The sequence below is a fragment of the Tigriopus californicus genome, chromosome 11 (genome assembly GCF_007210705.1).
Source record: "Tigriopus californicus strain San Diego chromosome 11, Tcal_SD_v2.1, whole genome shotgun sequence".
NCBI lineage: Eukaryota > Metazoa > Arthropoda > Copepoda > Harpacticoida > Harpacticidae > Tigriopus > Tigriopus californicus.
Genome location: NC_081450.1, coordinates 4,237,021 through 4,250,638, shown reverse-complemented (window position 1 = coordinate 4,250,638; position 13,618 = coordinate 4,237,021). Strand labels below are relative to the sequence as shown.

The window sequence follows — 13,618 nt, the reverse complement described above, 5'->3', positions numbered from 1 at the left end:
CCAAGGTCGTCCAGTTATGCCGCTTTGGGTACATTGAGGTCAAAAAACGAGCTTTCGCAATTGTAACATAGCCAGAAATGATGTAAAGAATAAATCATTTTCAACCCATGGTGATCACAATATTATGGAGATAAGTAACATTTCCAGGCAACATGCCAATCAAATAAATAATTAAATAAGGTTAAGTTATCATGACTAGGAATCTACTCTCGGCTGTGATTACGTGCACTGATTTTAAATCCTTTCACGTATATTTACGTAACTTTTTGTCCGATAAATTACCTGACGTCCATTCCTTCTGCTCAAAATAAGAGATAAGGCCATTGTGCGTAAGGTGTATGCAGTTGTTCATAACTACTGTAGATAAGGAACCGGCGCGAACAGTTCTTGCTTCTTGCATTCTGCAGTCTTATTAACCCGCTTGTCCGCATTGCTCGTTGCTCGACAGAACTTAGGTTCACCACTGCTTTATACGTAATCAAAGTTGGATTGGTACCCGTCATCATGTGGTGGCTATTACCGGTATGTGGCGGTGCGGCAGCGAAAGCTGGTGCAACGGCAATCACGTGGATCGGGGGTACGGAACTCCTGGGGGCTGCGATAGTATGCATCAGTGGGCTGCTCTTACGCATTGGTGGTCAAGGTTCTGCTTGGAGAATCGATACAACCAACAGTAATGGACGACTCATATTCATCAAAGAGACGGATGGTCGTATCAATATCTCTACTACAACCATCAAAGAGAGAAAGTAAGTCTTGACCCAGCCAAAGTCATGTAGGTTGCACGATGTTGAGTGCCAATTTTCAGCAAGAAGGGCCCTTATTTGCAACGTCACACGACCCAAAGAGGACGGGAATTGCTACATAAATTGCTCTCAACTTGCCTTGAACGCAATTTCTTAACCGGACATTATGTGACCCGAGGCACTAATTGAAAATTAGATTTTGATAGAATTAGTCAAAACAACACAAACGGATTATAATTCAATAGCAAGGAATTGGCCCAATCGGCCCTTTATTTGGTAGAGGCTGAATGACAAAGCGCCCTCTGGAGTGCAGAACGTAAAACATATTTCGTGCAGCGTAAGGGGGCTATGGAAACTGTGTGATATATTTCTCATTGCAGAAGCATCAATGAGCTCCTGGAATCGTGGAATGGTAATGTTGGAATCAGGCCCGGAACAAAAACTAGAAATAAGAAGTTCCGTCTCGACCTCCAAGGTCACACGCAAGATGAAGCCTTTGTTAACTTGCAGGTAATAAAGGCGGGGATGTCTGACATTTGGTCGAATTAGTGTTTGTATAAAACCATTGCCGCAGATACAGAGGAACGAAGGTCGGAGCGGGTCGAGGGGCCGCCAACAGGGAGGCGGGGGCAATTCCTCCTCGACGACGGTGGCACAGGTTTTCATTCCTACAGAGTTGCTTGATGAATTGACGAGGGTAAGGTGACAACTCATGCCTAACTATGTACTTGAAATTGGTAAATATTAACAAATGGCCAAATGTTACTACCCTTCCTGTTGCTAAATCTTGGTTGCCTTCATAGGAGGACATTATTGCCGGATTCATGGCGAGCATGGAAAGCAAGAAAGCCGTCGTTGTAACGCCTAACGTATAATAGAAAGGCGGCAATGGTACCGTCTGGCAACAGCATCTCATCGACGAACCCATACAACTCGGGATTTTCGTGGAAAATGAAAAAAAAAAAAAAGACAGATTTTGTCAGGGATCCCCTCTTGTGAAAAATTGAATCAGAACTTTGTCATTTTTGTCATTGTCAGAATTACTAATCTATAACTACTTTGTGGCTATAGTTTTAGCAAAAACAAACCTGCTCTTAAGGCTTCATAGGTCGTAGATTAGTCCAAGGCCAAGTGGAGACCCATCCAGATGGCCTGGACCTTGCCGCTATCGCAGCTCTCAAGTTTTTGCTCAATGGTCTCAGAATTGTAGGGAGCGAAATAGTACTCCTGCCAAACCCGGGTTTTTAAACACTTTTGGGCCGACGCTTGGGGGACAATTCGTTTCTCTCTCTTTACTTGTGATTAACTAACAATGATTCCTTGCATCAGGATATTTAGTTTGAACCAAAACGACTCATAAAGCAATCAAACATCCTGGCTTCCAAATAAGGAACTTTTGGTTTATAACCATAAGCAGAGACTCCAAAAGAAAGAAATATCAAATTGTTAAAAATAATTATTTTTGCTATTTTTTCATTTTGGGGTATTTTTTAATATTCAGTTGTTTTTCCCCCAATTTCTCCAAAGTTAACAGTTTTGGTTTCAAATAATCCTAAAAGTAAGTATTATTCTGTTGAAACTCGCAACAAAGAACACCAGTAATGCATCTTGACATTATTCTTGCATTTTGATGTTTAGAGGAGTCATCTGTTTTGAAAGTTTGGCCTTGGAAATTCAGCCGTGTCCCCAGTGCTGCATTTTCTGTTTTAATCCAGATCTTAACTCTTTAAAAGAAAAAATGGCTAGACGAACCATTGCAATGGTTTTTGACTTAGCATTGCATTTATTCAAATCTTGGCTAAGGTCATTCAACAAGGTAATTGGAAAGCAAATGAAAGAGCAAAATAAGAAAACCACTCCCTTTTGACAACTTAATCTAGTTTCATGCTTAGAACTCTAGCATTCAAAGTAAATGGCCAGGTGGCAAAATGTACCATACTCCTTGAGATGGCATTTCCTATAGCGGTTAACAAGTCGTAATCAAGAGCAATGAAATTATGTAAATGGTTGATGGTACTTGAAATTTAGAGCCTTTGAAGTACAGCTTGCAAAAACAAGCTTGCGTTTTGGTGCTGCAGTATTATGTGTGTTCTGTGTCGATATAAAATGTAGAAATTGGAATGATTCCATAAAGTAGGTTCGGTGTCTCTCTTCGTATTCTTCCTGCTTTCTTCCAATATCGGGTCCCCATCATTTTACGCCACCTCATCATTCTTCTCTCATCCATTGTTCCGTTCACATCTAATATTATTATTATTATTATTATTATTATTATTANTGTCAAAATCCAATGCATGCACAGTGCGGTTTGGCTGGGCATGTTGTCTTTGATTTTACTCCATGGAATAACGTCAGTTGTCCATGAACGCGTTTACTTGACTAGCCCTATAGGCAATCTTAGTTCTAATGTCATGAGCACAATTGTATTTTGAATAAATCTTCCAAAGAAATGTTAGTATAAACTAGAGGGCTAGTGAGAGAAACAACACTCATGCGATTTTTGAGATGTTTTTTGGTTCCCTTGCCGCTGCCTGGCTCCAAACACATTTAGTTACGTGATTCTCAACATCAAGTTCCGAAATCAGGGAGCCAGTGAGCTGATGGCTCGTTGGTCTGCTTTGGTTGAAACTGCGTATCGCATGAGAAGTCAATCAGCCCGACACCCTGCTGCCCAACTACCAAAATGTGTTCAAAGCAAAGTCTCAAGTGGCTTGGACTTGTGAGAGTGACTTTTCTCTGACAAGCCCTCTAGTATAAACCGTTGGTTGAATTTAGACTTGAACATGTTTCAAGACAAACAACCCATGAAGTGTTGCTGACACATTGCTACCAATTTGTTACTTGTTTCTTCAAACTTGCCAATGTAAGAGATCGGTCCCAATGAAGGGCAATCACAATCAATCAAGGCGGGACGGAGGCCGAAAACAGGGAAATTCATCAAAAGCCAAACCAGTTCATAGTAACTGTGCTTAGTTCCTGTGGCTACAAATTTCGTCTCTCAAGAAACTTACAAAACTTGACTTGAGCATCGATCGTTCTTGATCATACAACATGCTACAATTGAAATCCTATCCACAGCTTGAGCCAACATTTCGCTCCAACATTAATGAATTCAAAATGCAATTGTGCTCTTGACCAAGGACCCTGTCCCTGTCTGGACATATCACTAACATGACCTATCCCAGCATTTCTTTTCATTCTGGCAACACTTGGTCCGCCTGTTTTCTCAGAGGACAAATGTTGGTCACTCTGCTCCTTGAGCACCCGTGAAGTGAAGAGTGGCACTCACAAGATGTCCGATCCAGCCAATCCTCTCGATTCAGATCAATTGAAGACATTCCGCGATTTCTTGGCCAATTACAACAAACTGAGCGAGTTGTGCTTCAGCGATTGCGTCTGGGATCTGACTTCCCGGAAAGTGGCCAAGAGTGAGGAGAATTGCGCCTTGAATTGCGCCGAGAAGTACCTGAAGATGAACCAGCGGATCTCCACCCGTTTCCAGGTAATCTTTGATTGGGCCGGGTCACCCGCCCAGCACACCTCTAAGGCGTGACCGACATGCAAATCTTGGGTTAGATTTTGATGACGTGAGACGGCTCATACGGTGTATACTGCTTTTGTAGAGTGGTATTTGATGAAGGCGATTCAGTAGGTATTTGGCTGGTTTGGTGGTTTCAGAGAATGAACACACCTGAACAGAAAGAGCTGAAAATTGAGAACATCGAATGTGAAGACGTTTTATTCACCTCTTATGTGACCCTTCATACTCATCCGAAGCCTAAGGGCCTTTTGATTATGAGTGAATTAGAATAGGGGATGTCAAGTAAAGGAAATTCAAGGAAAAATGTGGTCCGGCACCCTGATTTTGAGCAATTTGGGGAGAGAGAACTAAGACAAACATTACAGTCAAGTCGCACCATTCGCCCATTGAATTTTCAATAATCAAGTGATTTTGAGCGAGTTGTGTTACAAAACCCTACTAAATGAGCATGTTTGGTGTTAAGCAGTGAACCCACTATCAAAAATTGGCTCAAAACCACGATGCTAATTGCCTAGACAAGCATGTAAAATGAAAAAAAAAATGTCAAAACTCAATGCATGCACAGTGCGGTTTGGCTGGGCATGTTGTCTTTGATTTTATTCCATGGAATAACGTCAGTTGTCCATGAACGCGTTTACTTGACTAGCCCTATATGAAGAGACCAACGTAGCCTCGACCAAGTATGTCACGTCTTTGATTTTTTCCATTTTTTACCATCATCATGTCCTCCTACATCACTTTTCCATTGCATTGCAGGAGTATCAAATGATCGCCAATGAGAACGCCATCGCTCAGATGAGCAAATCCGGCGTGTTGTAGTCAGCTCGCGCCCAATCAACAACAACCCATTCAGCATACTAGTACTTGTACTAGTACTAGTTCTAGTTCTTGTACTAGCCACACACCATGGAGGACAGACCGAAAGCCATGGATCCTTTTAGCCCCACGGAGTTTGAAAGCGTGGCCCAGTACTTGATGGGCTCCCAGGTTCGACCCTATCCGAATGTGTTTGTGCCTCAAAGTGCGGGCCCAGCCCGAGTTCAGGCCAAAGAGGAGCTATTCATGCAGAACATGATGGAAAGTTGTGCCTTCAAGAGCTCCATGAGTTTTGTGGTGGGCGGGGCTTTGGGGGCGTTTCTTGGACTGTTCAGCTCCTCCATGGCGCCTCATCAGACCACCGTCCAGTTGAATACCAGAGACACCTTGATCGACATGGGCAAGACCATCTCGAGTCATGCCAAGAACTTTGCCATGATCGGTTTTATGTTTGCCGGTACAGAGTGCTTAGTAGAGAGTTATCGCGGCCAAACGGACTTGAACAATGCTGTATACTCGGGTTTCATCACGGGTGGTCTCTTGGGCATGCGAGCGGGGCCCATGGGCGCGGTTTGGGGGGGTACTGGCTTTGCCGCCTTCTCGTTAGCCATCGACTATTTCATGCACGAGAGCTCGCTCTTCAATCCGGAGAAATGACACTGTTATGTTCGATTGCCCATGTGACAATAGATTTACAGATGCATTCTGTGTAGATCTGTTGAATTACGATCAGTCGATTAGTGTTACTTTTGTTCCAGATCATGTCGAAGCCTGAGAGGCCCTTGCTAATATTATATGGAAGTCAAACCGGGACGGCCATGGAAGTGGCTAAGAGGATTTATCGGGAGGCCAGACGGCTTCATTTCCAGGCCCAGGTCTTGGCCATGGACGAGTACCACATTCCGGGCCTAATCCAAGAACCATTGGTTGTATTCGTGTGCTCCACCACTGGCCAGGGCGATGTGCCGGACAACATGAAACAGTTCTGGCGATTCCTTTTACAAAGGAAATTGTCCCCACATTCCCTGGCCCGGATGAAATATGGCGTGTTGGGCTTGGGTGATTCGTCCTATGAAAAATTCAACTTTGTGGGTAAAAAGCTGCATACCCGACTGGCTCAAATTGGCGGGATCCCACTCCAAAAAGTGGGTTTGGGTGATGACCAACACGATTTGGGACCAGATGCTGCCGTGGATCCGTGGTTGGAAATGTTTTGGAAGAAAGCCTTGGAAATTTACCCCTTGCCCCATGGGCTAGAACCAATTCCTAAGTCAGTCAAACCTGAAGCCGGGTACACAGTTTCCTTGGGAGCAGAGGCCGTTTTCCAAGAGCAACTAGCCTCCAATTATGAGCGTTTTGACCACTTGAACCCGTTTAGGGCATTAGTCACACAGAATGTGAGGCAAACTTCGGCTGAGCACTTCCAAGACACGAGACTCATTGAATTTGATATTGCTGAGAGTGGCTTGACTTATGATCCCGGCGATGTGTGTATGATCCAGCCGTCCAATTTGACGGAGAACATCGAGCTCTTCTTTGAGCTATTTCCTTACTTAGATCCCAATGAGAGGATCTCGCTTCAACCCAATGATCCCAATCTCAAATTGCCACCCAGTCATCTTCTCCCACCAGGGTCCACAATCAGGGATTGCGTGGTCCATTTTTGGGACCTCCAATCCATACCGAATCGCTATTTCTTCGAGTTGCTCTCGCACTTCACCACTGATGAGACGGAAAAAGAGAAGCTCGTAGAGTTTAACACGGCTGAAGGTCAGCAAGACTTGTTCGACTATTGCAATCGACCTCGACGTAACATTTTGGAGGTTCTCTACGACTTTCGATTCACCACTCCCAATATTCCCTTGGAATACCTCTTCGATATTTTCCCCATCATCAAAGCCAGAGCCTTTTCCATCGCCAGTTCCAATAAGCTTATGCCCGACCGCATCCAAGTCCTCGTAGCTGTGGTTGAATACAAATCTAAATTGGCCAAGCCAAGACTTGGGTTGTGCTCGAATTGGTTATCTAGAATGTCTATGGGACGAAAAGTGCCTCTTTGGATCAAAAAAGGGACCTTCACGTTCCCCACCCAAGGGCCATTGGTTATGGTGGGACCGGGTACGGGCGTGGCACCTTTCCGATCATTTATTACCGAAAGCCTTTTTCTCCACCCTCAACGACAATTGTTCCTGTTCTTTGGATGTCGAGGCTCTCAAACCGATTACTATTTCAAACAAGAATGGACTGACCTCACGGAGAGACACCCAAGTTTGAAGGTTATTACGGCCTTCAGTCGAGATCAGGAGGATAAGGTGTATGTTCAACATCGCATAGAAGAGCAAGGACAACTCGTGTCTGATTTGATCTTGAACCACCAGGGGAGCTTCTTCATTGCTGGAAATGCTAAGCAGATGCCAGATCAAGTCACGGCTGCTCTAAAAGCAGCACTAAGCAAATTTGGATCCCTTTCAGAGTTCGATGCCGACTTACTAGTTCGAAGAATGATCTTGGACAAACGATATCAAACTGAAACATGGTCATAGAACAAATTCGAGATATAAATGCTCATGTAAGCAGATAGAGGTTATTACTGAAATGAATATGTTGGAGTTTCGAGTGTGCTACGTGCTTGATAGATTTCTTCCCGCCAAGGTTTTGAAAACACAGGTATTTATTTAGATTGACTCAATTTTCACGTTCCGGGGACTCTTGCACTCTATGACGCAATCTTGTACGACAAAGACGAAAGGAATCCTCGTTGTTAATGCAGTTACCCTTTGCGTTGTGCTGAAGATAGGTAGAATTTTCTACACGTGAAGCACAATAATGGCCAACAAATCCAAGAGAGTCAAGATTGGCAATGAAACCTTGACCATCATAAACGCAGGGGGGTACAAAGTCAACACTGACGATATTTTGATCAAGGAACAGATAGAGCAAAGCATTTCCAAGTCACAAGTGTATAAAGGAGAAGATATCCTGGACCTGGAAATTACTACAAGATCGCCAAAGAGCCCCCAAGTTTTGGAAGTTACCCAAGAGTGTGCCATTTCAGCCTGTCGAAGGATTCGAGCGGAGGATGGCAAAAGTCATATTGGCTGTTTGAACTTTGCCAGTGCCAAAAATGTCTGTGGAGGCATGCTAAAAGGGAGCTTAGCTCAAGAGGAGAGTCTTGGATATTGCACCACATTATATCCAACATTGGATCGCTTTCAGGCGGAATATTATGAGACGAACCGGCGAGATCCCAAGCAGGGACTTTACAACGATATCTTAATTGTGTCGCCGGATGTCATGGTGATCAGAGATGATAGTACTTATGAGCTACTTTCTGATCCTTTTCCAGTGACCTTCCTGTCTTCGCCAGCAGTCAACAAAGGTCATGCTTTGACATTCAAGGATGTGCCAGAGACCTTGATCCAATCGACAATGGAACGTCGGATTGAGAGCGTTTTGAAATTGGCGATTTATTATGAAATTGACTCTCTAGTTCTCGGCGCGTGGGGATGTGGAGTGTTTAAAAACGAACCCATTGAAATCGCCCGGATGTTCAGCAAGTACCTTTGTGACGAGGGGTCGCCATTCTTGAACAGATTTTCGAAAGTGGTGTTTGCCATTGGATCGGACAAAGCGAAATTGGTAGTATTTAAAAAAGCAATGATGGTCAAGTCATGATTGTGGTTTCCAATCGCTTTTGGAAACGTTCTTATACTCGTCCATGTTTTACTATACTCAGTATTAGAGCCAGAAACGTGCATGTGTTAGGACATTCAGTATTTTCACATATGTTGATTGTTTATCTATTGCAATTATTATCACCATTTCAAAGTGGTCCCTAATTACAATGACAATACAATAGTAATGATGTGGCATTTGCACGTTTGCAAGAATATCACTTGGACACAGTAGTTCTTTTCATACTCTATTCCCACCCCTCCTAGTGGACAAACAAGTTGAGAAATACGTCCATACTAGGGGGCTTGTGACTAGCCCTCTAGTCCTTACGCTCTACTTGACTTAAATAAGGTATTTTTCGCTGAATAATTTATTGCTGATCTTATCTAACTCCGCAATGACACCATCGACCCTTCTGAGAGACCTTACAAATCCTATATGGGAAGAGTTACAAACACTTTTGACATCCAAAAAGGTACAAACAGAGAGCTATACCTTTATTGTGTATTGCGATTGCCAATTCCAAACCGTTATTCAGAAATAATATTATCAATGATGCTTCTTGGCTGCAAGATAGTTCAAATCACAAACGGCAATAATATTTCACTAAAGACGTAGCCGGGCATTGACGAAAAATATTGAAGCCGAGTAGAGTCACTAAGAATTGATTACATTTTCTTTCTTCTTAGGAATTCCTTAAGTTTGCAGTTCCAAATAACTCCAATTTCCAAGATCGAAATGTTAGTGGCGAAGAAAATCCCACATGTGGGTCAGCGTTACTCGAAACAATCAACTCCCAAGTTCCATTAGAATCCTCGCCCCAAAACTCGACTGATTTTAACGGGAAATCGTCAACCCCTCTGAAATAGTAGTCGTACTTTCGTCCCCGCAATATCTTACTCATTGTGCCCATGGGCGATTTAAGAGTAAGATCAATATCCCCTCTTCTCGTAGCGTGCACACTAGGCACAACTATGACGTGCTCCAGGAACCGCATATTGCCACAATGCATCCGAATGGCATGACTATGTTGTCCACCTCTGGGAATACGAACATGTTGTTCCGATGATTGCACTATGCACGATATTTGATTACCCACTAAAGACCAATTCCTAGCTATAGTCACCATCTTTCCGGCGTCTATCAAACCGTAGCCAAAAGATCGCGAATACCAACGACCCACACCATTTTGATTCCAATCTGCATGCGTCTCCAAAAGGGAAGGGTCAGCTGAACGGATCAGAATATGCTGCACATCCCGCCAAGTTAGGCGCTTGTTGGCGTTCAGAAGCAGGGTCGCCACTCCACCCGATATCGCTGAGCTGGAGGATGTACCAGTGAATCTGTCGGTACACCCACCTCCACCTTGGGTTGTGGTCATCCGGCGATCCTTCTGGTAGCCGTCCCCGGAACCATAGGCAGATGCCAAAATCGATGTGCAATTTTCCGTATACTTTGGAAGCGCTCCCGACTCGCCAGCAGAGTTCAGTCCAATTACAAACGGCAGGTTGATACGACCTTGGAATGAGCAAGAATCGCCCTTTAAGCCCCCATTACCGGTTGCTTGAATGATAACGGTGCCCTTCCCCTCTCGGCCACGTGTAACAGCTTGCNAAGTGTCTTACCTTAAGCAGCCACGCGACCACTTACACGACACAACACACTCAGACCGGCCGTTTGAAAGGATCAGGAACAACAAAATGTTGCGACTGCTCTCTACAAAAGACGGGACTGAACTGAAAGACGGGACTGAACTGAAAGACGGGACTGAACTGAAATGGCTTGTATTAGTTTGCTTAGAAGCTCTTGTTTTAGTTTCAAGAACTGCTTTGCCTGTGTTGGCTCGTTACAGCGATATTGAGACGTTCTCTTTATTGTATTGAGAGTTTCTAGGAACCGCAAGGCCGTACATCGTGTATTAATGGTTCACTCAATCTTCGGGTGTTCTTTCAAGTGGACGGAACGCATCAGCTACCCATTCCCTGTTCACGCCCAGGGTGGCCGCAACAGCCTGTTTGTTGTCGACGTTTTCAAACCAAAGTCTAGTTTGGCGGAAAGGAAGTTTGTTGAGTGATTTATCTCGTTTCATCCAGAGTTCTTGCCACTCGTCCATGAGAAACCCCATGAAGGCATTAGCATGGATTGTAATAGGGTGTGGTAATTGATCAAAATGCTCATCAGCAGAGCTACCTAGCTTGGCCAGGGTGTCTCCTTTCTGATTTAAATCATGACCTACTAGAGCGTTGATCCAATTTTATGTGACCATATTTTCGGCACCCAAAGCGCTTAGGGAGTTGATTCCCTCCTCTACGACTTTAGATACCGTGCTAATTCCACTGAGTGCTTGAATTGCATCCAGACTGTCAATGTAGATAATTTAAACTTGCTCAATTGGTGTAAATGTTGTTGGGATAGTTCTGGCAGCATTTGTAATGGCGAACACCTGAGTTTTGAACCGAGTTGTTATCACCTAATTCGCCATATTCTTGTAGCGGGTCATTTTCCATGTCATCTGACATAAAGTCACCCTAAAAATCAACACTTGCAAGACATTGAAAGGGCTAAATTTAAAGTGAAAGTGCTCTGACACAAGTGTGGACACAGCTTTTTTTGCAGCCCAGAGACCGCCCATCCTTATTTCCCAAGACTTGACCATCCAACAACCAAAGCCCTGTCATCAGGACACATGAATGCTGCAAGGAGCTAAGGGAGCCTGATATGGATATATTTAAACCAAGAAAGAGGTTGATCAGTATGAAGAAGTTGAGATTATTGACATCTGATTGGGAAGACAGCAAATATTTGCGAGTGAGTGTCTCTCAGCCTGCTGGCCTGTGAATCTGTGTAAAAGAATATCAATCATGTATTTCCCTTAAAAGTGTTGTTAGTACATAGAGGACCAATGGACATCACTGACAAGGCAAGTTTGTTTGTTCTCAGATCATTGACCAAGATGAATCATTTGATTGGCCATTACTCCCCACATTGTCAACGCCATTCGTGACACCTTGAGAGAGCATTAAAGGTTTCTAAAAACGTTGTATAAACCCAGTGGTAATTTCAACGCTAAGAGCTCTATCCCCAGACGGCCAACAGCAACCTGTCTCAAACCTTGAGACCCCAACTTGTGGACCCATACTCTTATTTTCAATCAACCAAAGTGTTTGCAATCAGGCCTTGGGACCCCATTCTATGTCTTGAGTCTAGACTCTAAAGTCGTTGGCTTGCGAAGTGACCTGGCCTATTAACACATGAATCATAATGCTCTTTAAAAAAATGGAAGAAATGACGAAAACTAACAAACCATGAGTTTAGCCTAAATACATATTGAACTCATGTGAATGTTGGGTGTGAACTTCATATTGTTTGGTCTTTTGATTATGAAATGCATTCGAAAAAGCCCATTGAGTTACATCTTTTTGGTGTATCAGATATATTTCTGTCAACACAATTTTGTGCTAATTTTTCAAGTTTGTCATTGTTTTTGAAAAAATAAGGTGCAAGAGCTTTGTAACAAAAACTTATCACCTGGCACTCTTATTTTTTTGTTCAAAAGGACTCTTACTTATTAAACCTATACATAATATATATGACGACACTTTACATATTATATTTTTAGATGGCTGACAGCTTTTCTAACTGGAAAAGCAAATATATTTGGGTTCAAGTAATCACCATAAATGCCTTGAAGGTAAGAAGGGAAGAATTAAATGTAAGAATAGCGTAATATGTACGTTGGCCATTTTATAGCATTTCTGGGTATTTTATACATTATACACCCAGTTTGATAACAAGATATGACAGAACGATGAAAATAACATTAGCATTCATTGTTATTGATCTGAATACCAAGGTTTTAAGAAAACTCTTGCTGCAGAAGAACTAGTACACTTTGCCATTTTGTTGTCTGCCCCAGCGCAATGTCCATCTCCATGTCTGGAGAACTCCTTGCCTGATCCAAGATCCAACGCATTCAGTACGTGAAAACAGGAGCAAGAACCTGTGAGCATCTCATCAGAAACTGAGATGTCACACCCTTCAGGTCCAGGAGAACCTGAAAGTCTCAAGTATGTGATGGCCTCTGAAGCATCTTGATCTGTGACTACAAGATCATCTAAGTGCTCTACTTGACTACCCTCGCTAATCTCAACCACCTCATTAATGGGGTACCCCACGTGCTTTCGTGAACGCAAATTTTTAAATGCGACAGTACTAAGTTTTACCCAGTTGCATTTCAAAATGTGCGTTCACGAAACCATGCGGGGGTACCCCATTATCTATGGCTCGCCCTTTGGCCTCAAAGGGCCGAACAGGGTGTTTCATCTTTCTCTTACAGTTTGCATAAGAGAAAAAAGCCTTCGCATTCGACCTGACCTCCTGAACCACCTTACTCTCAGTTTGTAATTGCTCATTTTCGATGGAGGCCCTAATCTTACTCTGCATTACGTACAACTTTTTTGGTGACTATCCACAATGACTGGATTAGAAGTGCTCTTCAGCCTTTTTGCTAGTTTGCAACTCTTTTTGAACAAAGTCTTCTTATATTTTGGAATTTTTGTCCGTGTACCACCTTTCGGAACACATTCAGAGATTGCTAAACTGGGGCAAACTTCCTTAAAAACTGAAACCAATTTATTAATGGCTGCATCTATGGACGATTCCTGCTTCACATTTGAAATCAGGTCAAGCTCCCCTAACCTTTCTATAATCAATGGCCAATGTTGATCTTTGAACTTGAACCAGACCGACCTTTTTGACCGGTCTTACTCTAGAGCACGCCGGCTTTTGAGTAATGGTCGACCCTATCTCAAGAACATGATGATCTGACAGATTAGTAGGT

The 13,618-nt window shown here is 43.2% G+C and overlaps 5 protein-coding genes across 7 annotated transcripts; 4 read left to right on the top strand and 1 right to left on the bottom strand.

The window, feature by feature from the left end:
* The first annotated feature begins 370 nt into the window (after positions 1 to 370).
* On the top strand, positions 371 to 1,777 carry LOC131890135 (uncharacterized). 2 transcript variants are annotated; one of them, XM_059239419.1, is made up of 4 exons: positions 371 to 749; positions 1,127 to 1,256; positions 1,327 to 1,443; positions 1,550 to 1,777. In XM_059239419.1, exons 1-4 carry the CDS (start codon positions 505 to 507, stop codon positions 1,619 to 1,621), a joined length of 564 nt encoding a protein of 187 aa, XP_059095402.1. In that variant the 5' UTR covers positions 371 to 504; the 3' UTR covers positions 1,622 to 1,777. The 2 variants fall into 2 exon arrangements, with proteins under 2 accessions (XP_059095402.1, XP_059095401.1); XM_059239418.1 differs by having other exon boundaries at positions 375 to 749; positions 1,321 to 1,443.
* Positions 1,778 to 3,973: 2,196 nt separating this feature from the next.
* LOC131890059 (mitochondrial import inner membrane translocase subunit Tim9-like) lies at positions 3,974 to 5,862 on the top strand. 2 transcript variants are annotated; one of them, XM_059239329.1, is made up of 2 exons: positions 3,974 to 4,248; positions 5,044 to 5,245. In XM_059239329.1, the coding sequence occupies exons 1-2, from the start codon at positions 4,039 to 4,041 to the stop codon at positions 5,104 to 5,106; spliced, it is 273 nt and encodes a 90-aa protein (XP_059095312.1). In that variant the 5' UTR covers positions 3,974 to 4,038; the 3' UTR covers positions 5,107 to 5,245. The 2 variants fall into 2 exon arrangements, with proteins under 2 accessions (XP_059095312.1, XP_059095311.1); XM_059239328.1 differs by lacking the exon at positions 3,974 to 4,248 and adding an exon at positions 4,548 to 4,967 and having other exon boundaries at positions 5,044 to 5,862.
* Positions 5,863 to 5,864: 2 nt separating this feature from the next.
* On the top strand, positions 5,865 to 7,727 carry LOC131890057 (NADPH-dependent diflavin oxidoreductase 1-like). Its single transcript, XM_059239326.1, has one exon. The coding sequence runs from the start codon at positions 5,865 to 5,867 to the stop codon at positions 7,644 to 7,646; it is 1,782 nt and encodes a 593-aa protein (XP_059095309.1). The 3' UTR covers positions 7,647 to 7,727.
* A 202-nt stretch (positions 7,728 to 7,929) lies between these two features.
* On the top strand, positions 7,930 to 8,778 carry LOC131890709 (uncharacterized). The gene has a single exon (XM_059240116.1). The coding sequence runs from the start codon at positions 7,930 to 7,932 to the stop codon at positions 8,776 to 8,778; it is 849 nt and encodes a 282-aa protein (XP_059096099.1).
* A 476-nt stretch (positions 8,779 to 9,254) lies between these two features.
* LOC131890058 (furin-like protease 1, isoforms 1/1-X/2) lies at positions 9,255 to 10,390 on the bottom strand (the record flags this gene model as incomplete). The annotated part of the gene is given in 1 exon segment (XM_059239327.1): positions 9,255 to 10,390. A coding segment is annotated over 1 exon segment (927 nt), but the record flags the coding sequence as incomplete, so codon positions are not given.
* Between the last annotated feature and the right edge of the window lie 3,228 nt (positions 10,391 to 13,618).

Excerpts from the sequence above, each read along its gene's own strand:
- LOC131890059 (XM_059239328.1), top strand. The coding sequence starts at position 5,194 with ATGGAGGACAGACCGAAAGCCATGGATCCTTTTAGCCCCACGGAGTTT.
- LOC131890057 (XM_059239326.1), top strand. The coding sequence starts at position 5,865 with ATGTCGAAGCCTGAGAGGCCCTTGCTAATATTATATGGAAGTCAAACC.
- LOC131890709 (XM_059240116.1), top strand. The coding sequence starts at position 7,930 with ATGGCCAACAAATCCAAGAGAGTCAAGATTGGCAATGAAACCTTGACC.
- LOC131890135 (XM_059239418.1), top strand. The coding sequence starts at position 505 with ATGTGGTGGCTATTACCGGTATGTGGCGGTGCGGCAGCGAAAGCTGGT. Across the intron at positions 1,257-1,320 it reads AAGCCTTTGTTAACTTGCAG|ATACAGAGGAACGAAGGTCG; the intron begins GTAATAAAGGCG and ends CCATTGCCGCAG. Across the intron at positions 1,444-1,549 it reads TGCTTGATGAATTGACGAGG|GAGGACATTATTGCCGGATT; the intron begins GTAAGGTGACAA and ends TTGCCTTCATAG.